The sequence below is a fragment of the Lepidochelys kempii genome, chromosome 6 (assembly GCF_965140285.1).
Source record: "Lepidochelys kempii isolate rLepKem1 chromosome 6, rLepKem1.hap1, whole genome shotgun sequence".
NCBI classification, from domain to species: domain Eukaryota; kingdom Metazoa; phylum Chordata; order Testudines; family Cheloniidae; genus Lepidochelys; species Lepidochelys kempii.
This window is the reverse complement of record NC_136385.1, coordinates 6,320,922-6,343,934: the sequence shown is the minus strand read 5'-3', so window position 1 is coordinate 6,343,934 and position 23,013 is coordinate 6,320,922. Positions and strand designations below refer to the sequence as shown.

Genomic DNA, 23,013 nt, shown 5'->3' with positions numbered 1-23,013 from the left:
TTGTAAGAAACAATTCAGAATGAAGTGGGCATATCCTGGGACCAACATGGGCAAAACAACACTGCAGGTAATACTGATAGTTATTAATAATTAAAAGGCCTGATACTCTTTGGGTCAGCAATGCCACACTGGTACTGTCCTACAGGCATCTGGGCGTCATAATCTTTGGGAAAGCAACAACAGACTTCATCCTTCAGATATGAATCCAGCACCACAACATCACTGTATTATACACATGTAAAAATGATACTACTTAAGCTAGCATCACCCCACACAGAAATGGTATTGGAGTCCTTATATCTGATCGTCTTTGAGTTAACAACATCACTTAAAAAAAAAATTAACCAGGGGAGGGATAGCTCAGTGGTCTGAGCATTGGCCTGCTAAACCCAGGGTTGTGAGTTCAATCTTTGAGGGGGCCATTTAGAGATCTGGGGGGAAAATTGGGGAGTGGTCCTGCTTTGAGCAGGGGGTTTGACTAGATGACCTCCTGAGGACCCTTCCAACCTGATATTCTACGATTTTTCTCCAGGTCTTTCTAAGGGCTGGTAATCCATGGGTTGGCAATGCAACTGCTCTGTAGATATAAATCTCAATATTCTTTGGACTATCAACACCTCACAGAACCTGCTGTGCAGACGTAAGGCCTAATATAATTTGGGGCTAACCACCTCAAACAGGAAATATCCTACAGGCATAAATCCTACGTCCTGGGACTAGCAACAGCACATTAACCTTGTATGATTGGCAGGGGACCTGATATATCATGTTCACTGCAGCTCTACCCCTTCCATTTCACCCCAGTTACAGACGTTTTGACGCCCTCCCTGAGCTTGAGGCTTTGGTACAATTGTTCTCCCTCCCTGCCCACCTACATCAGCCTTGACCACATGTCATGTATTTTCCTGCATTCTGTCATGTATTAGGCTTTGCGTGGGGTACTGCCTCCTAGTGGCTGCTTGTAGACTGGTTTCAGAGTAACAGCCGTGTTAGTCTGTATTCGCAAAAAGAAAAGGAGTACTTGTGGCACCTTAGAGACTAACCAATTTATTTGAGCATGAGCTTTTGTGAGCTACAGCTCACTTCATCAGATGCATGCCGTGGAAACTGCAGCAGACTTTATATATACACAGAGAATATGAAAAAATACCTCCTCCCACCCCATTGTCCAGCTGGTAATAGCTTATCTAAAGTGATCATCAGGTGGGCCATTTCCAGCACAAATCCAGGTTTTCTCACTCTCCACCCCCCCACACAAATTCACTCTCCTGCTGGTGATAGCCCATCCAAAGTGACAACTCTTTACACAATGTGCATGATAATCAAGTTGGGCCATTTCCTGCACAAATCCAGGTTCTCTCACCCCCTCACCCCCCTCCCAAAAACCACACACACAAACTCACTATCCTGCTGGTAATAGCTCATCCAAAGTGACCATTCTCCCTACAATGTGCATAATTAAGGTGGGCCATTTCCAGCACAAATCCAGGTTTTCTCACATCCCCCCCACCCCCATACACACACAAACTCACTCTCCTGCTGGTAATAGCTCATCCAAACTGACCACTCTCCAAGTTTAAATCCAGGTTAAACCAGAATATCTGGGGGGGGGTAGGAAAAAACAAGAGGAAATAGGCTACCTTGCATAATGACTTAGCCACTCCCAGTCTCTATTTAAGCCTAAATTAATAGTATCCAATTTGCAAATGAATTCCAATTCAGCAGTTTCTTGCTGGAGTCTGGATTTGAAGTTTTTTTGTTTTAAGATAGCGACCTTCATGTCTGTGATTGTGTGACCAGAGAGATTGAAGTGTTCTCCGACTGGTTTATGAATGTTATAATTCTTGACATCTGATTTGTGTCCATTTATTCTTTTACGTAGAGACTGTCCAGTTTGACCAATGTACATGGCAGAGGGGCATTGCTGGCACATGATGGCATATATCACATTGGTGGATGTGCAGGTATACGAGCCTCTGATAGTGTGGCTGATGTTATTAGGCCCTGTGATGGTGTCCCCTGAATAGATATGTGGGCACAATTGGCAACGGGCTTTGTTGCAAGGATAAGTTCCTGGGTTAGTGGTTCTGTTGTGTGGTATGTGGTTGTTGGTGAGTATTTGCTTCAGGTTGCGGGGCTGTCTGTAGGCAAGGACTGGCCTGTCTCCCAAGATTTGAGAGAGTGTTGGGTCATCCTTTAGGATAGGTTGTAGATCCTTAATAATGCGTTGGAGGGGTTTTAGTTGGGGGCTGAAGGTGACGGCTAGTGGCGTTCTGTTATTTTCTTTGTTAGGCCTGTCCTGTAGTAGGTAACTTCTGGGAACTCTTCTGGCTCTATCAATCTGTTTCTTTACTTCTGCAGGTGGGTATTGTAGTTGTAAGAAAGCTTGACAGAGATCTTGTAGGTGTTTGTCTCTGTGTGAGGGGTTGGAGCAAATACAGTTGAATCGTAGAGCTTGGCTGTAGACGATGGATCGTGTGGTGTGGTCAGGGTGAAAGCTGGAGGCATACAGGTAGGAATAGCGGTCAGTAGGTTTCCGGTATAGGGTGGTGTTTATGTGACCATTGTTTGTTAGCACTGTAGTGTCCAGGAAGTGGATCTCTTGTGTGGACTGGACCAGGCTGAGTTTAGTGGTGGGATGGAAATAGTTGAAATCATGGTGGAATTCCTCAAGGGCTTCTTTTCCATGGGTCCAGATGATGAAGATGTCATCAATATAGCGCAAGTAGAGTAGGGGTTCTAGGGGACGAGAGCTGAGGAAGCGTTGTTCTAAATCAGCCATAAAAATGTTGGCATACTGTGGGGCCATGCGGGTACCCATAACAGTGCCGCTGATCTGAAGGTATACATTGTCCCCAAATGTGAAATAGTTATGGGTAAGGACAAAGTCACAAAGTTCAGCCACCAGGTTAGCCGTGACATTATCGGGGATAGTGTTCCTGACGGCTTGTAGTCCATCTTTGTGTGGAATGTTGGTGTAGAGGGCTTCTACATCCATAGTGGCCAGGATGGTGTTATCAGGAAGATCACCGATGGATTGAAGTTTCCTTAGGAAGTCAATGGTGTCTCGAAGGTAGCTGGGAGTGCTAGTAGCGTAGGGCCTGAGGAGGGAGTCCACATAGCCAGACAATCCTGCTGTCAGGGTGCCAATGCCTGAGATGATGGGGCGCCCAGGATTTCCAGGTTTATGGATCTTTGGTAGTAGATAGAAAATCCCAGGTCGGGGTTCCAGGGGTGTGTCTGTGCGGATTTGATCTTGTGCTTTTTCAGGAAGTTTCTTGAGCAAATGCTGTAGTTGCTTTTGGTAACTCTCAGTGGGATCATAGGGTACTGGCTTGTAGAAACTCGTGTTGGAGAGCTGCCGAGCAGCCTCTTGTTCATATTCCGACCTATTCATGATGACAACAGCACCTCCTTTGTCAGCCTTTTTGATTATGATGTCAGAGTTGTTTCTGAGGCTGTGGATGGCATTGTGTTCTGCACGGCTGAGGTTATGGGGCAAGTGATGCTGCTTTTCCACAATTTCAGCCCGTGCACATCGGCGGAAGCACTCTATGTAGAAGTCCAGTCTGCTGTTTCGACCTTGATTGTGTCAATCATCAGCATCACTGGGATTGTCTGCACGAAGACGGGCGCCACTTTTCACTAATAACATAGGCGCTGCCTAGGAAATTTCCTACCTTGTAATCTGTGGCCAAATTGCAGTGCACCAAAGGGCCAGAGAATGGAGCTACACTGATTGACACCAGCTGAGGATCTGGCCCAGGCCGTGCAGCGTAATCCCGTGCCTGACAGTCCTGGTCTAGCCACGGCACGGAGGAACTTTATTGCCGGCACAAAGATTCTTAAGTTTGGGGAGAGTCGTGACATTCAAACAGTGACAACAGGCTTAAGGCATAGTACAATCTGTGCTGGCAACCAGAAATAGATTAAGGTCTCCCGGGGCCCTAAGCCAGAGCAAGTGGGGGAGGCCCCAGCACCAAAAACAATGGCTCTGCCCCACCCCTTCCTCCTAAAGTCCCACCCATGGTCCCATCCCATTCTGTTCCTTTTGCCTGAGGCCCCTCCCATGTCCCCGCCCTATTCTGCCCCTTCCTCCATGGCTCTGCCCCCTGCTGGCTCCTTTCTGCTTCAGCCCCAAGACCTGAGAAGCTCTCTGCCCCAACCACAGCCTCAGGGCCACCACAAGTAGTGAGAGCTCCTTCAGCCCTGGGGCGATCGTGGGGGCAGACTTTTCCAGGGGCCCTAAACTGGCTTGGGCCCCTAGGCATGACTCACGCGGTAATCCCTCACTGCTGGCAACAACAAAGTCATTGCATTGCAGTGTTATGTCTTAGTAGTATTGGACTTGCAACACTGAAGACATTCCATGCTGTGTAGTTGAAAGATGTAATCCTTGGGCTCACAAGACCATATAGCCTGGATCAAACAATTCATATTGATAGGCAATTAAAAACTAAATATACCGTCATCATTATTCATAGTTACTAGAGAAATGACTCATGGATTAATTTACCCTTTGGAATCACTTCTTCTGTCCTTTTTATCTTGTTATCGAGTGAACACTTATATTAGCATTTCTGATGGTACCTAATGATATTTTTGTGTTTCAAAGAAACCTACAAATAGTTATATGTTTAACATATTGGTTTAATTTGTCAAATAAGTGTACAAAATTTGAGGTCATATCCAATGTTTATGCATGTGGAGAATGAAAAAACTGATACCAACAAAATGTCGAAATAAATTCTTACAATTTTTGTAGCAACACATTAATGTATTAATATTGGTATTTGTTATGATCTTGCAGTTCTGTGTTGTAAGATGGTTCTTCTCGGGAAAGGTTCCTGCTGTTATTGTACATCAAAATATTTCTGTTAGAGGGTCTTATCTTAATCCCATTTAAGTCAGTAGCAAAGCTCCCATAGAATTTAAATAGGGGAGGATTGGATGCCTATCTTGGATGGTGCTAAACTTTTTGTAATGTCCTAATATCTGTTTTTTGTATGATTCGTATATAATGAAATATAACATGGTATTTGAACTGTCTTGTCTTAATACTTATAATTTGTGATATTAAAATGGTAAAAAAGAAATTTCCCCTTTCTGGTTTCTCTCCATGATCACAATAATGTATAGCTATTAAATGAATACTTAATCACTTCACTTTTTGGACCCAAATTTGCTCTCTGCTCTTAACTCCCTTTCATTTAAGTGTGATCATTTCCAGAATAAGATACAGTGGTTGACTTAAAATATTCCTTTTCGATGTATCAATATTATCAGTTTTAGCAGTAATATCCCAATTAAATTGTAAGGTCTATCTCCCAAACCATTACTCTCTCTGGAAAAGGAATGAACTTTTCCAGTGCTCCTATTGCATTAGTTCATGTGAGACTCAGCTCTGATATATTTCCCTGTGGAACTTACTATCATAAGATATCATTGAGGCACAATTTTAAAAAGGAAGGGATATTTTATGGGTAAAACAATATCCAGATTTATAATAAAGGTTAAAAAAAAATACGAGGAGTATTTGTGGCACCTTCGAAACTAACAAATGTATTTGGGCATAAGCTTTCAGGGACAGATATAAAGCATATTCATTAGAGCAGAAACCAGCCTCTAACCAGTGGGTGTTAGGAAGAAACTTTCTAAAAACAAGTTATCACATTGCGAGAGGGATGGGCAATGAAAAGAAGGTTATCCTGACCCGATAGATATTTTGTGGACGTTCTCACCAGAATATAGGTAATGGCCCCTGCTATGAGCCATCAAAGCATGCAAGGGCATGTGATCAGCTCATATGACACTGGTCTCCATCTTGTGCCTGTACTTTTCCACAAACTGTCCTGGGTGCTTTGTTTCGGACAATGAAGTTCCTCCACACTTCAGAAGCTGTAAAAGGGGGAAGTGACATCATCACTTTGCTTCACTCCCCCCACAACTGAACACCTGGAAAGATGGCTAGAGGACAAAGACTTTGACTGGGGAAGTAGCCCCAGGCAGAAAAGGAGGAATTCCAGCTGGTGTGTGGAAGATTGGTGAGCTGTTTGTACCATCACGGTGAGACACTTCTTGATTCAAATCCTGTCTAGATTTTTGAACTTAGAATGTGATTTTGTTTTATTTCTTAGGCAATCTACTTTGATCTGTACCTTATTACTTATAATCATTTCAAATCTGTCTTTTGGTAGTTAATAAACCTGTTCTATGTTTTTTACCTAAAACAGTGTGTTGTTTGAAGTGGAAAGGGAAATCTGCTGGTGCATTGTCCTCTCCACATTGAGGGAGGGTGGATGGGGTAATAACTTACACTGGTCAGGCTTCTGACCAGGGGAGGACAATACAGGGTTGGGGTCCTAGGTTGGGGAGCAAGAGGGAACTGAGTGAAGCCTATTGTTGGTTCATAGCAACTGGCAAAAGCATTCATGTAACTCAGCTGGGTGTGTCCCTGCCTGTGAATGTTTGTGTCGGTGCAAGACCTGTTGCATTATTACAATATGGAAGGGAGCTCGGGTTGGTAAGACAGAGAGTTTAGCGGTGCCCCAGTTCCAGGTTGCACCCCGGGAATGCCTGTTACAATCATGCCTCAGGGATTAGGGACCCCAGTGCTCCAGAAGAAGCAGGATAAACTCTGATGCTGATAGCAACTGGATGCTGATGAAAATGCTTTGGAGGCAGGATGCAAATGTGTTCCTGTTTGATATAGGTCTAAAAAACTGGAGTTCTATCTCTCTGCCCGTCATCTTTTGTTTTCTTTTAACATCTTCTACCCTTTCTAATTTTGTATTGATTTTTCCTCGTTTGAGTAAATCAATTAATTTTTTTGGGTATTTTATTCAGTTGAAATGTAAGGAATTATATGCTGATGCAAACCAACTTGGGATTTAGTTTTCACACAGCTGAGTGGGGGAAAACAGTCATGTTTAAAGAGTGCGGATATGTTTTTCCTCAAATCTTCTCTTTTTGAAAATGAATGAATGATGTTTTGTTTTAAACTTGTACAGAACATTTTGAGTGAACATTCTTACGTTTTCTGGGCAAAAAAGGATCACCTCTGAAGCTTCTTCCTGCAAAATCCCATAAGAACAGAAGAAACATAAGAATGACCATATTGGGTAAGACCAGTGGTCCATCTAGCCCAGTATTCTGTCTTCTGACAGTGGCCAATGCCAGGTGCTTCAGTGGGAATGTACAGAACAGGTAATCATTAAGGGATCCATCCCGTCGCCCATCCCTCTCTCAATGTGACGGATTTTCCATTGTCTTGCAGCTTGTATAGTCTTGTACACCTTTGCATCATAAGGCCCTGATCCAAAGCCCACTGAAGTCAATGGAAAGATTCCTATTCACTTCAGGAGAGTTTGAATCAGCACTTCATATGGCACAGTTGTTCGAGACAGCAGAAGATGCTCAGCAGTGCAGAATCAGGAACCTTGGAACTAGAACTGGTAAAAACAGAAATGTAAAACAATTTGATTCAACATTTCAAAGTTTGGGTTTGAAGGTTTCAATACACACAAGGATAATTCAAGGTGCAAGTGGCCTGTTAACACCCCCCAGTCACAGGGAGGAAAGGGGGTGGGAAGACCCACCTCAGCTCCTGTCATAAATATAAAGGGAAGGGTAACGACCTTTTTGTATATAGTACTATAAAATCCCTCCTGGCCAGAGGCACAAAATCCTCTTACCTGTAAAGGGTTAAGAAGCTCAAGTTACGTGGCTGGCACCTGACCAAAATGACCAATAAGGGGACAAGATACTTTCCAATCTGGTGGGGGGGCGGGTGGGGGGAAGATTTGTTCTGTCTGTTCCGTGTGGCTCTTGACGGAGTCAGATCAAGAAAGCAAGCAGTTCAACTCCAATAGAATTAGTAAGCACTAGCAAGGGGATGCATTAGATTATCTTTTGTTTTGGCTTGTGATTGTCTCTGTGTTGAGAGGAAGATGTATTCCTGGTTATGTTTTTTTTTTTTTACTTTTTGTAATTTTAAGGTTTTGCCTAGAGGAAAATCCTCTGTGTTTTGAATCGGATTGCCCTGTGAGATTATCTTCCATTCTAATTTTATGGAGGTGCTTCTTTTACCTTTTTTCTTTCCAATAAAGTTCTGGTTTTTTTTTTAAGAATCTGATTTTTTTTGTTGTTTTTTTTAGTGTCCTAAAAAACCCAAGGTTGGTCTGTGGTCATCTTGTTTATTCTCAAGCCTCCCCAGGAAAGGGGGTGTAGGGCTTGGGGGATATTAGGGGAAAGATAGGGCTCCAAGTGGCCCTCCCTAAATGTTTGTTGAATCACTTGGTGGTGGCAGCATTTACCTAATCCAAGGTACAAGGGATAATTTGTGCCTTGGGGAAGTTTTAAACTAAGCTGGTAAAAATAAGCTTTGGGGGTCTTTCATGCGGGTCCCCACATCTGTACCCTTGAGTTCAGAGTGGGGAGAGAACCCTGGCAGCTCCTCAAGTTACTGTGCTCTGACACATCCCTCAATCAACTCCTTCTCTATAACTATGGCAGCTCCGTGGAAATCATCTCCATCCTCATTATCCTCATCTCCTACATTTTCATCGTCATCTCTGTCCTGAGGTTCTTGCTCAGTGAATCTCTTGATTAACCTGGTAAAGAGTCACCAGTGAGGAACTGCAGAACAACAAGGGGACTGGCTAAGCCAATGAGATATAATGTCCTATAGCAACAGACATGATTACAAAACAGATGTAAGGGATAATTAGGTTGTCATGGGATAGGAGAAAAGATCCTTTCATGGATTGAGAACTGGTTAAAAGACAGGTAACAAAGGGTAGGAATAAATGGTAAATTTTCAAAATGGAGAGGGGTAACTGGTGGTGTTCCCCCAGGGTCCTTCTGAAGACCAGTTCTCTTCATCTTATTCATAAAAGATCTGGAGAAAGGCGTAAACAGTGAGGTGGCAAAGTTTGCAGATGATACTAAACTGATCAAGATAGCTAAGCCGAAAACAGACTGTGAAGAACTTCAAAAAGAATTCACAAAACTTGGGCAACAAAATGGCAAATGAACTGTAATGTGGATAAATGTGAAGTAATGCACATTGGAAAAAAAAACAACTATACATACAATATGATGGGGGCTAATTTAGCTACAGCTAATCAGGAAAAAGAGCTCAGAGTCATCGTGGATAGTTCTCTGAAGACGTCCACACAGTGTGCAGCGGGAGACAAAAAAGCAAACAGGATATTAGGAATCATTAAAAAGGGATAGAGAATAAGATGGAGAATATCTTTTTGCACTTATATAAATCCATTGTATGCCCACATCTTGAATACTATGTACAGATGTGGTCTCCTCATCTCAAAAAAGATACACTAGCATTAGAAAATGTTAAAAGAAGGGCAACTAAAATTATAAGAGGTTTGGAACAGGTCCCATATGAGGAGAGATTAAAGGGGCTAGAACTTTTCAGCTCGGAAAAGAGGAGACTAAGGGGGGATATGATAGAGGTATATAAATTGATGAGTGGTGTGGAGAAAGTGAATAAGGAAAAGTTATTTACTTGTTCCCATAACATAAGAACTAGGGGCCACCAAATGAAATTAATGGGCAGCAGGTTTAAAACAAATAAAAGGAAGTTCTTCTTCACACAGCACACAATCAACCTGTGGAACTCCTTGCCTGAGGAGTTTGTGAAGGCTGGGATTATAACAGGGTTTAAAAGAGAACTGGATAAATTCATGGAGGTTAAGTCCATTAATGGCTATTAGCCAGGATGGGTAAGGAATGGTGTCGCTAGCCTCTGTTTGTCAGAGGGTGGAGATAGATGGCAGGAAAGTGATCACTTGATCATAGCCTCTTAGGTTCAGTCCCTCTGGGGCACCTGGCTTTGGCCACTATTGGTAGACAGGATACTGGGCTGGATGGACCTTTGGTCTGACTCAGTTTGGCCATTCTTAATGTTCTTATGTTCTTATAATGGGACATGCATGAGTTTTGGTTTGGCGTATTAAATCTGACCCGATGTGTATTTATTTAAAGATTTAGGGTCACAGGATAGCAGATTCTTTTGTATAGGAAAGGAATAATTTCATCCATCTGTCCCTGATCCATGGAGGGCAGATGGTCTGCTGGACTCGGACTCAGCAGACCTGGGTTCATTCTTATGCTCTATCACAAAGCGGACAAATCACTTAAATTGCCCCACAGGTCAGTACCACCTTTACAGTGATATCACATTTTAAAAAGTCTCTCTCCTCACTCTGATGAGATGCAGAATTGAAGCAGTGAGATAATTGCTGAGCAATGTGGGTGGGGGATAAAGCATAAGAATTTTAAGAAAGACAGTTTTGGGGAAGGGGAATGGTGGAAGGTTTTGAGGCTGAGACAAGGTGCCTTTCCCCTTTGCATCACCAGTTCCAGTCCAGGGAGGTGGTCAAGATCCATGAGCCCAGAAAGATGGTGGGTTTTGAAATGGGATACGATTGTTTTCAGCTTTAGGTCACAGATCCTTTTTTCCCACACCCTGTTCAGCGAATGGAACCAACATCCATGCATGGAAACAGCACCACAGGGAAAGCCAAGGACATTATCTCAGCAGCAGAGCAGATGCTGAGATCCATTTTAACTGACTGCACCTCATTCCACAGCTTTTTGATTCTTCTAGAAAGCGGGACAGAACATGAGAAAGACGAGTGTTTATTTACCTATAACTTTATTATAAAATATTACGGTTGCTCCCGGAAGGACTGAAAGAAGGAAATGAAACGAGTTATGGCAATAAATAAATGTGTGGTGATATATACCATTTGTGGTGGATTGGAATAAATTAATAAAGAAGGATGACAGGGAGGAAATGGTGTTCATCTGGCTTATTCAAACCTTTCACTGCATGCAGGCAACAGTCCTCAATCCTCAGAAAAACTGGAATATTTGTAGCTGATTTCTGAGTGTATTAAGCTTAGCCTTGAGTGTTTTGTTTTATTTTGCTTTGTTCTGTCTGTTATTACTTAAAAACACTTAAATCCTACTTTTTATACTTAATAAAATCACTTTGGTTTATTTATAAACTTAGTGTAAGTAATTGTTACCGGGGGCGGGGGAGATTCTGTGGGGGGCAAACAGCTGTACATATCTCTCTTGCAGTGATATAGAGGGCAAGCATTTATCATTTTATCATGTACAAGCTCTATAAAGAGTAAAGCAGATTTATTTGGGGGTTTAGATCCCATTGGGAGCTGGGTATCTGTGTACTGGAGGCAGGTGTTGTGCTGAGCTGGTTTCAGTCTAGATCTGCAGCTTTGGGGGCATCACCCAGAGCCTAGGTCTGTGTTGCAGCTGGCTCGTGTATCTGGCGCAACAAGACAGGGTTCTGGAGGCCCAGGCTGGAAGGGAAAATGGGCTCAGAGGTCATTTCAGCACATGAGGTGACAGTTCCAATGAGGGTCTCTGTGACCAAACCCGGCACACTATGGACTTGGGTTTCCTACATTTCCTGTGACGCTTCCCATGTTTTGTCCACTGATTTCATTTGAGGTCTACAGACCTTATTGCAATACAAAAAAATAATAATAATAATAACAATATAATAATGAACAAAACTACCACGGGCTCTCCAAAATTATTTTCTAATGGACTGGGAATTAAATTCACCTGATTCCACTCCCCACCACTAAACCAATACAGACTTAAACAGATTCAAGAATTGGTTAGGAGTTTATTCATTGCTTTCCTCAGGGCGTCCTTCACCTCCGCATTCCTCAGGCTGTAGATGAGGGGGTTCAACATGGGGATCACCAGCATGTAAAACACCGAGGCCACTTTGTCTGTATTCGTGGAATAGCTGGAGGTGGGACGTAAATACATGAAGAGGAGGGTGCCATAAAACAGGACCACAGCGGTCAAGTGGAAAGTGCAGGTGGAGAAGGCTTTGTGTCGGCCCTCGGCAGAGCGGATCTGCAGGATGGTGGAGGTGATATAGACATAGGAGAGAAAGACAGTCACAAAGCTGCTCCCTGTAATGCAGCACGTGAAAGTAAACATTACAATCTCATTGATGCGGGTGTCAGAACAGGAGAGCGCCAACAGTGGGGGGATGTCACAGAAGAAATGATTGATGATGTTGGAGCTGCAGAATGACAGCCGAAATGTAAAACATGTGTGTATCATTGAATCCACCACCCCCACAGCGTACACCCCAGCCACCAGCTGTTTACAGAGCTGCCTGGACAAGGTGACCGTATAGAGCAGCGGATTACAGATGGCCACATAACGGTCATATGCCATCACAGCCAGCAAGAGGCACTCAACATCTCCAAAAACGATAGAGAGATACATTTGCACAGTGCAGGCAGTGAAAGAAATGTTTTTCCTCTCCCCTAAGAAATTCATCTGCATCTTAGGGGAAATTATCGAGGAAAGGCAGAGGTCACAGAAAGACAAATTCCTGAGGAAAAAGTACATGGGGGTGTGGAGTCGGGGATCAATCGTGATTAACAAGATCATTCCCCCATTCCCCAAAAGGGTGATACCATAAATCAGTAGGAACACCCCAAACAGGGGAACCTGCAGCTCCGGATGATCTGTCAGTCCTGAGAGAATGAACTCAGTCACCTCCGAGTGATTTCCCTCTTCCATCTCCTCTCAACAGAGAACAGGCTGCTCCAGAGATGTGAGCAGGTGGATGGTGCGGAAAACCTGTCCCTTCTCTGTAATCGTGTAAGTGAAGCTAAATGGAGATCAGTTTCTTAATGGACATCAGTACCCACTCAGGGAAGGGCTTAGTCCACAGATCCAGATGTTCACAGCTGGTCATTCCAGGTGTTCGATAAAATGCACATGCTGTGCAAATACAATGACAGACAGGTTAATCATGCCCCCCCCCCAAACACTCCTGTTCACTAATCCGAACAGAAAACAGTGATTTGTGACTCTGCTGTGAGAGAATCAGTCTGAAGAGATGATTCCTTCTCAAAAGAAGGGGTGAGAGTAAAGGAGTGTCACTCTTTCTACCCTCTTTGGGCAAGGGGAGCTCTGTGGTTTGGCATGTTGGTTTGGGGTAAAGCTGCTCACTGTGCTAATTAAGCTTTTGGGCATTTACTTGAGACTGTACGAAAACCCAGAGACATAATGGGAAACCCAGGCTTCAGTGACTATGTAATTGTCTATTTTTTCCAAATAAGGAGGTCGCTCCTTCAGCCAAAGGGGTAAGAGCTGTGACTAAGGCTTTAAGTGCTGGACGTTTTCAATTTTATACCTGCTGATCCCCATGGTGTCTGAGTGTGTGCGTGTTACTGAGATTTAGGATGATAACACCTACCTGCTGAGAAGAGAGAGAGAGATGTGGTGGCATGTCTCTAACGACAGAAACTGCCAGATGGGAGCATTCAGGAAATTTTATACTGAGATATGTGATCTATGGGACATGATTGCTGAAGCAACTGGGAATCCCTGAGCTCAGAGAGACACAACACCTATTAATACGTTCAGTGAACCAAAGCTACACTCGGTTAATTGGTGCCCTGGTGATTAATTTGACCTTCTCTTTCTACTGTGTTACTCAATGATGTAATTTCTACCAGAGTTACAGAGTATGAGGTTAGGGGTATATTTTATACTGCTGTTTTCAGTGCAAGTCAGATACTGTGTAGATCTGATCCACAAAGGGTTTTTCTGTTGTTGTTGTTTTTTTGTGGAGACCGAAATCTTTTTGCTAAAAACTTAAATTTTGTCACTCTGAAATACCACGGGGGTGCCTCAGATACCGCGCACCACCAATCTCTTCCATGGACAGTCTCCTAGTCTGCACTATATCCACCAGCATGCATGATGGTCTCTCCTCTTGCTGAACTGCCCTGGAACATCACCAGAGCCCCAAAGCCATGGTTTAGGGAGGAGAGGAGTTTGCTATTTTGATGGAAAGATTATAATTTCCAGGGAAAAGATAATTTCTTAGAAAAAATAGTTAAATTGAAAATTCAATTTCCCTTCAAAAAATTTTCTTAAGAAAAAATTTCAACCAGCCTTAGCAAGAAATTTTGAATCAAAGGAACAGAAAGTTAGATACAGGTGAAATGTACTAATTATTTCCAGGTTTAGCTGATATCTTCTCAGTCATTCCTGGTTTCAGAATCACCTCATGGTCCTAGCCCCAGTTGGTGGAACGTAAAACCTATAAGACATGTAAAAGTACTCCAGATTATCATGCTTTTTATAGCATGCCAATCACCATGGTATCCAATTTCCTTCCCTTGCTTGGTTACTCCCCAAAGGTAGGAAAGGTAGGTTCACTCATTTTGCTTGATGGAGACCACATGGTGACCAGAGGAGCTCAGAGGGAGGCCACAGCATGCTACGGACTTCTGCAGTTCACAAAACTATCCCTCTTGCATGCATATTATCTGCACACAGAGCTCAGCTGTAAGATGCTAAATAAATCTATGAGTCAACAGAAATAGTAATTCTCTCATCTTAATATTAATACAATTTTGATAATGTATGTGAAGTTATAAGAGGACACTGTATCTTGTTATTAATACATGTTCCAAACTGAGGCTTGCAAACTGGTCTGTCTCAAACAAAGAAATGTGTGCTCTGCTTAATTTTGTATCTAAACAGTAACCAGAGTCATCAAGCAGGAAGGGAAACAAAGGAAGCCCAAAAAGGTGAGGAAAAAGCCGCAGGGAACATCCTTCTACACAGAGGACTATAAAAAGAAGGGGCAGACATACCAAGGAATCAGTTGCTCTCTCTCTCTCTCAGCCCATTGATTCACTGCATCTGAAGGGATAAAGGAAGCAGCCATTGGGCAGGGGGTGTGTCCTGACCTAAGAAATTAGGTCAGTAAGAGTGCTGAGAGCATTTGGTGAGGAAACATTTGCTTTGAATTTCACATCATTTGTTAACTTAGGCACAAGTTCCATTCTAGCTTTATTTTTCTTGTAACCATGTCTGACTTCTATGCCTTCTCATTTGCACTCACTTAAAATCTATCTTTGTGTTCACTGAACTTTGTTTTATTGTTTTATCTAATCCAGTGTGTTTCAATACAAATGTCTGAGAGTTGTGTGCATATTCGTGCTGATAAAGAAATAATGGACAACATAACTTGTCTTGTCCAGGGGAGGACTGGAGAGCACAGGACATACATTTTGGGAGGGAAATCGAAGAATGGGGAGTGTGTTGGGGTCACCCTGCAGAAAAACCAATGGTGGTGAGAGCCTGAGTGTAACCCAACTATTCCTGGCCATGCTGCAGTTACACACACATGATCAGAGTGTGATTTGCATGCTAGATGGTGGTTTGTGAGTGGCCCAGGTAGAAGACAATTCACCAAGTCATTGCAAGGTTGCAGGCAGGTGTGACACAGCTCCTGATTAGTCTGGGTTGGACCCTGGTATATCAAAGCCATCACCTAGAAAATATCCCAATAACACCAAAGGTGCGGTACTGACTGACAGTCATGTTTGATTGACAGAAAAGGGTGAGGACACCATCGGGATGGGCCCATGCACTGATCCATGGCTGCAGATGGACAAGGAGATTGTGATCATCACCTCCGCCCAAGGAGATCCATGGCAGGCCCAGTGATGACTCTTCCCTTCTTTACTACGGTAGGAGAAATTATCCCCCACAGGTGTGCAGGCTTGGCTGGTATTATCACTGCTCTGGGGCATGTCGGTGCCCCCTTCTCCTAAGTGGTGCCAAACTGTGAGGCATTGCAATGTTCATTGCATTAGGGGGGAAAATTGATAATCCAAGTCACTGATATTCTTTGCTATAATCTGTGGGGGAGGGGTTACAAAGAATGTATGCAAAGTCCTGCTTCCCTGAACACCAGTAGAAACAACCAACAATCTCTGTATTCAGAAACTCCCAACTCTTTCACTCCAGGTCTGTGCTCAGGAAACACTATGCCCCTACTTCCTCTAGGAGTCATGCTCATAAATCCTCCACCTGCCTTCTCTGCCTCCTGTGACCCGGAGGTGCTTGGGGAAGTCCTCACTGAAAATGCCAAGGTCAGGGCAGGCTGCAAAAAGGAGGATATTCCCCCAACTGGTGGTTAACGCTCAAGATCTCTGCAGGTTTCAGAGTACCAGTCATGTTAGTCTGTATGCGCAAAAAGAAAAGAAGTACTTGTGGCACCTTAGAGACTAACAAATTTATTTGACCATAAGCTTTCGTGAGCTACAGCATCCAATGAAGTGAGCTGTAGCTCACAAAAGCTTATCCTCAAATAAATTTGTTAGTCTCTAAGGTGCCACAAGTACTCCTTTTCTTTTTGCAGATCTCTGCAGATGCTGCAATAAAGTATCTCCGAGTTGGCCAGCTCCCTCCCAATTCTTGTGTTAATTTTATTTAGTTCCTATAACTTATAGTCCGTGAAAGAGAGTGTGACGTTGCACTCCATAATTGTTAATGGAAATATGCTTATGGTTGTAAATATGACAAAAGTGGAATATGTTTTATGCTAGATATGCCACATAACATATCTCTGCAAAGCTTATGATCTACAGGATATATTCATCCCATTTGGATGCATGTATCATTTTTATACTCAAAGTTATGAATATAGGCTTTATCCCCAAGGAGATGCCTGAAAGAAACTGGACCAAAGGACAGTAACTACAGGGGTTTGAGTGATTGCTGGACGCAGACTAGGATGAAGTCTAGTCTGTTAAAGAGGCTTATTGGAACATATCTGAGGGTGAGCTTTACCTGTATTTGGTTTTTTCCAGATGAAACTTAGACTTTCAAGTTTTATTTTAATTTTATTTTATTTTATTTGGTCATTTACTTTGTTCTGTTTTTACTTGGAACCACTTAAATCCTACTTTTTGTATCTAATAAAAACACTTTTTACTTATTAAATACATCAGAGTATGTATTAATACCTGGTCGGGGGCATACAGCTGTGCATATCTCTCTATCAGTTTTATAGAGGGCGAAAAATTTATGAGTTTACCCTGTATAAGCTTTATACAGGGTAAAATAGATTTATTTGGGGGTTTTGTACTCCAATGTGAACTGGGTATCTGACTGCTGGAGTCAGGAGCACTTTTTCAGCTGTTTTCAGTTACGCCTGCACCTTGTGGGGGACATGGTTCAGACTTTGATCTGTGTTTGCAGCTGGCAAGCGTGTGTGGCTCATACAAGGCAAGGTACTGAAGCTTAGGCTAGCCAGGAAAACAGGCTCAGAGGCAGTGTCATCACATCGGGTGGCAGTCCCAAAGGGGGTCTCTGGGATCCAACCTGTCACAGTGGCGTAGCTGAGCAGGGTCTGTGCACAGCTGACTGCTTTGAGACATTGGTAGTGATTTTAAGTGAGTTTTGGGTGTGGTGGCAGGAGAACAGACAAAGTGGCTCCTGGTTTGTTACTGTCTGATTGCTTATTTCAGGTAAGGGAAATAGGGACAGAAAAATAAGCAAAATAAGTAAGAGTCAAGATCAAAAGAAGCTAAAACTGCAGAAGTTGCAGACTGCCCAGAAAGGCTGAACACTAGGCACTGGTAAAGTCTCTGTTAACTAAGAAGCCCCTGATCTGAGTGAATTTCAGTTTCAGTAAACTGCAGAGGGGTGTGGTCCAGCAGAAAATAGCAGGAAAATGATGACCAGTGAGGCAGCTGCTGAACTCGATCCGGCCAGTCTGGAAACAGAAGAGAAGGCAAAGGCCCGGGAATTTCAATTGAAGATCAAAGAAGCTGAGGCAACTGCGCACAGAAGGGCTAAGAAAGCTAAGGCAGCCACTTACAATGAGCCCTGGAGTTAAGAGACAGAGAAATACAGACAAGATTGAGGCCCAGAAGCATGAACTGGCTGTTGTGGAGCGGAAGAGACAAAACCCTCCAGGAGCTGCCCCACTTCCCCAGAAATACACAAATGGAAATGACTATGTCCATGGTATGATGAATCCAGTGACACTGCTGAATATTTCTTCACCTTTGAGAGCCTGTGCACCCTCCATACAATTCCTGACTATCAAAAATTACCACATTGGTAGCAAAATTGACTGGAAGACCTCTCAACGTATTCAATAAGATGTGTATTGATGATGCTTCAAACTATGGTAAATTTAAGGAACTGGGTTTGAAACTGTCAAGGTTCCTTCCCCACTCTGAACTCTAGGGTACAGATGTGGGGACCTGCATGAAAACCTCCTAAGCTTATTTTTATCAGTTTAGGTTAAAACTTCCCCAAGGTACAAACTATTTTACCCTTTGCCTCTGGACTTCCACTGCCACCACCAAACTTTATCTGGGTTCCTGAGAAAACGTAGTTTGGACACATCTTTCCCCCAAAAATCCTCCCAACCCTTGCACCCCACTTTCTGGGGAAGGTTTGGTAAAATTCCTCACCAATTTGCATAGGTGACCACAGACCCAAACCCTTGAATCTTAGAACAATGAAAAAACATTCAGTTTCCTTACAAGAAGGCTTTTAATAGAAGTAAAAAAGAATCACCTCTGTAAAATCAGGATGGTAAATACCTTACAGGATAATTAGATTCAAAACATAGAAAATCTCTCTAGGCAAAACCTTAAGTTACAAAAAAGACACATTTCAGAGTAATAGCCGTGTTAGTCTGTATTTGCAAAAAGAAAAGGAGTACTTGTGGCATCTTAGAGACTAACCAATTTATTTGAGCATGAGCTTTCGTGAGCTACAGCTCACTTCATCGAATGCATACCGTGGAAGCTGCAGAAGACATTATATACACACAGAGACCATGAAACAATACCTCCTCCCACCCCAGTCTCCTGCTGGTAATAGCTTATCTAAAGTGATCATCAAGTTGGGCCATTTCCAGCACAAATCCAGGTTTTCTCACCCTCCGCCTCCACCCCACACACACACAAACTCACTCTCCTGCTGGTAATAGCTTATCCAAAGTGACCACTCTCCCTACAATGTGCATGTCATTGTAGGGAGAGTGGTCACTTTGGATAAGCTATTAGCAGCAGGAGAGTGAGTTTGTGTGTGTGGTTTTTGGAGGGGGGTGAGGGGGTAAGAAAACCTCGATTTGTGCAGGAAATGGCCCACCTTGATTATCATACACATTGTGAAGAGAGTGGTCACTTTGGATGGGCTATTACCAGCAGGAGAGTGAGTTTGTGTGTGTGTGGGGGGGGCGCGGAGGGTGAGAAAACCTGGATTTGTGCTGGAAATGGCCCAACTTGATGATCACTTTAGATAAGCTATTACCAGCAGGAGACTGGGGTGGGAGGAGGTATTGTTTCATGGTCTCTGTGAGTATATAATGTCTGCTGCAGTTTCCACGGTATGCATCAGATGAAGTGAGCTGTAGCTCACAAAAGCTCATGCTCAAATAAATTGGTTAGTCTCTAAGGTGCCACAAGTCCTCCTTTTCTTTTTGTGAAAAAAGACACACAGACAGGAATAGTCATTCTATTCAGCACAGCTCTTTTCTCAACCATTTAAAGAAATCATAATCTAACACATACCTAGCTAGATTACTTACTAAATTCTAAGACTCCATTCCTGTTCTGTCCCCAGCAAACGCATCACACAGACAGACACAGACCCTTTGTTTTTCCCCCTCCTCCCAGCTTTTGAAAGTATCTTGTCTCCTCATTGGTCATTTTGGTCAGGTGCCAGCAAGGTTACCTTTCGCTTCTTAACCCTTTACAGGTGAGAGGATTTTTCCTCTGGCCAGGAGGGATTTTAAAGGGGTTTACCCTTCCCTTTATATTTATGACAGAAACAGTTTCAGATTACACCTGAAACCTACAGGATTAAATTCAGGAGTCCTAAGCGGCGATCTGGATTGAGTAATGTGGTTTATGTAAATGAAATGTGAGATTTGTTCGATAAGTGGGTGAGGGGAAAAGGCATTACAAGCTTGGAGGAAATGTGTGATTTGGTTACTCAGGAACAATTCCTGAATATGTGCAGTGATGATGTAAAACAGTATTTGTGGGACAAAAAGGTGGATGCAGTGAGTGGATTGGCTGAGGTTGCAGACACTTTTGAGCTGTCGCAACCTGCAGTTAAACAGAAACCAGGGGCAGAGGGACACAGGGTTGGGGGAAGCAGAATCACCATTTTACATCAGGAAAAGAGAAGGTGGGGTGTTCACCTCCCCATCCCCCTGTTAGTCGTCCCAAGTCTCCTGTACGCGCAGAGGAGCCCAAGAGGTGCTCGGATTGTGAGTCCACTGAGCACCTGAGAAATAAATGTCCTTTGCTGAGTGGGAACAGGCAGCAGGTAACACATACACTGCTGCTTCTCAGAGCCAGGCTGTTGCCTTTTTCCACACAGGATTTGTAATGGGGGCTTCTACACAACCGAGCACTGAGCACATGCATGCTGTTAAACTGAATGGGAAAGTTCTCCTGGGATTGAGGGACACGGATGCAGACTTTTCTGTGGTCAAGAGGGACCTGATCCAGGAGAAGGATTTGTTGTCAGGGAAAATGGCAGAATTGGAACTGGTGGGAGGTTAGAAAGTCCACTTTTTGTAGGGGAGCTTCTTCACCAGAGGAGGGTGAAAAATCTGCATTTAAAATGCCAGACCCCTCTCTTGTGAATCAGGTTTTAAGGAAAGACTGAGGGTCAGATCTCCTGGAGGGGAGTGCCCACCCAGCTGAACTGTTGGGAGCAGAAAGTGGGATAAATGAGTGGATCTTTCCGATCCAAAGCACTCCATTAAAGAATGTTATTCCTGTTACCCTTATTAAAAATAAAACTCTCTCTTCAAGGCTGGTGGGAGAAAAACTCTCCACTTGGGAAGCTTCACAAGAGGGAGCGTCCGAGGGCAGGCATGGTTGCAATGCCCCTTTCCTTGCCAAAGCCTCAAACACAGGTCTGAATTAAAAGCCTTCTCCAAAGAGGCAGGAGAATCTGCATGAGAGCCCCTGCCAGGGTACACAAAGGAACTGGGAAATGCAATAGACACTCAGCAAGCTAAACTGTGTGAACAAAGCCTGTCCGCCGAAGATTTCCTGTTAATCTTGTGTCTTTTGCTACTTCATCTCTGGGTCAAGACAAAGGAGCTCATGCTAGTGGTAAATCCTTTAAACATGTGGGACACACCTGCTTTGTGGGAAAAAAAAAACACTTTTGTTCATGCTAGGGATGGTGGCAAGACAGTGCCACAAGCATGTTGCTTTTCCGGCTTATACCTGTAAACAGGCTGGAAGCTTGGCACCGCAACAAAAGCATAACAGGCCTACGCTGCTGTTTGGAAGGGGAAACTGAGGCACACCGCCTCAAGGCTAAAGGCCAAGACAACTCCACTTTAACAGATATTGTTGTCTGCATTCTGTTAGCAATACTACACCCCAACTTGTTTTCAGGCATCTGGGGACCAGGAACCCCAAACCTTGCTAGAACACCAATGAAAGACTTCCTACGGTTTAAAGGTACTAAAAGGGGTTGTGACCTGAAACCAACAGGGATTTTTCAGGTACTGCCTCTGCCATGGACAGTGTCCAACTCTCTGGCAGTATGTTCAGGAGGAGGGTGTGACATTACACCCCATAATGCTTTCTAGAAATATGCTTATGAGTGTAACTATGACATAACTGGAATATGTTTTATGCCACATAGGCTATGTGACATATCTCTACAAAGGTTATGATCTACTGGATATATTCCTTCTATTTGTATGCATCTATCATTTTTGTAGTTGGAGTTATGAATATTGGCTGTGTACTTGCTTGATTTTAAGTAGCCTAGTAGAGCATTTGGTCAGCTTCTGCAGTAAGGAATGTGCAAGTTAAGTGCCCCATTGGAAGTTGAGCATCTGAGTGTTAAAGACAGGAACATTTCTTAAGCTGCTTCCAGGAAAACCAACAGCTGTTAGGGGACATGGTTCAGACCTGGGTCTGGGTTTGCAGCAGGCTAGCGGGTCTGGCTCAAACCAGGCAGGACACTGAAGTCCCAAGCTGCCAGGGCAGGAAAGCAGGGGCAGAAGGAGTCTCGGCACATAAGTTGGTAGGTTCTAAGGAGGTTTCTGTGATCAAACTCATCACAGGTGGGTGCTCAGCGCTCTCTGAAAGTCCAGTCCTTTTGAGGTGCTTCAAGCTAGGTACCCAAAATCACTATTCGCTTTTGAAAACCTTGACTCCACTGAGCAGCTTCACTCTTCTAGCCTTCATCCCCCACCTCAGACCCAAACCAATAAAGGGAGTGAGTGCTAATGGGAATCAAACGCGTATTAGCATTCTTTAAAGATCACTGTTTTTCCCCATTCAGCCAAGTGAAAGCTAGATCCCTGGCTGGTCTGTGTCAGCATAACTGTATTGATGCCAATGGACCAGGTGTAAATAAGAAATGCTCTATTCAATTTAATTGCCCAGATCTCCTGCTAATGTACATTGGCCATAAACACTACGTAATTCAAAGGGGCCAGATTTCCAGCTGGCATAAATCAGCTTTGATCCTCTGAAGTCAGTGGGCCAGAATCTTAGGTGGTGTGAAGCATAGAAGCATAGAAACCCCATCAAAGTCTCTACACCAGATTCTGTGCTGGTGTAACTGACGCTGGTCATTTGGAGCTTCTGGGTGGTGTAAATTGGAGTGGTCCCATTGAAGTCAACAGGCCGGAGCCACTGCAGGTGTGACTCTTGTGCCAATTTGCACCCGCCGAGGATCTGAGCTAAGGATCACCAATGCACAGCCTCATTTGGGTAACTTCTACACTATGTCCGTAGGAATCAGAGCCGGCCGACAATGGCACTTTTATTCATTAAAACTCTCACAAATTGTGGGTTTGGTATTTGACCAGCTTGAGGCCAGGTGTATGCTGAAAACTTTTTGCCAGTATTGCGATGTGGGTGAGGCGTGTGATTTTTTATTTTAAACAATGTTTCTGTACCAGCAAAATCCATCGGTCCTGTCTAGACTTGGACGGTTACAGGGACACCTCTGTAGCGCCTCAGTGTAGAGGGTATCAGTGCTGACGGGAGGTGTTCTCTTGTCGGCAGAGGTAATCTGCCTCCTTCAGAGGTGCTAGCTAGTGCTGCCTACCTGGGGACTGAGGTTGGCTTGACTACGCCGCTTGGGGTGTGATGTTTCCACAATTAT

General features: G+C 43.6%; 1 protein-coding gene across 1 annotated transcript; it reads right to left on the bottom strand.

The window, feature by feature from the left end:
• Positions 1-11,664: 11,664 nt before the first annotated feature.
• LOC140913769 (olfactory receptor 5W2-like) lies at positions 11,665-12,603 on the bottom strand. The gene has a single exon (XM_073350567.1). It carries the CDS (start codon positions 12,601-12,603, stop codon positions 11,665-11,667), a length of 939 nt encoding a protein of 312 aa, XP_073206668.1.
• Between the last annotated feature and the right edge of the window lie 10,410 nt (positions 12,604-23,013).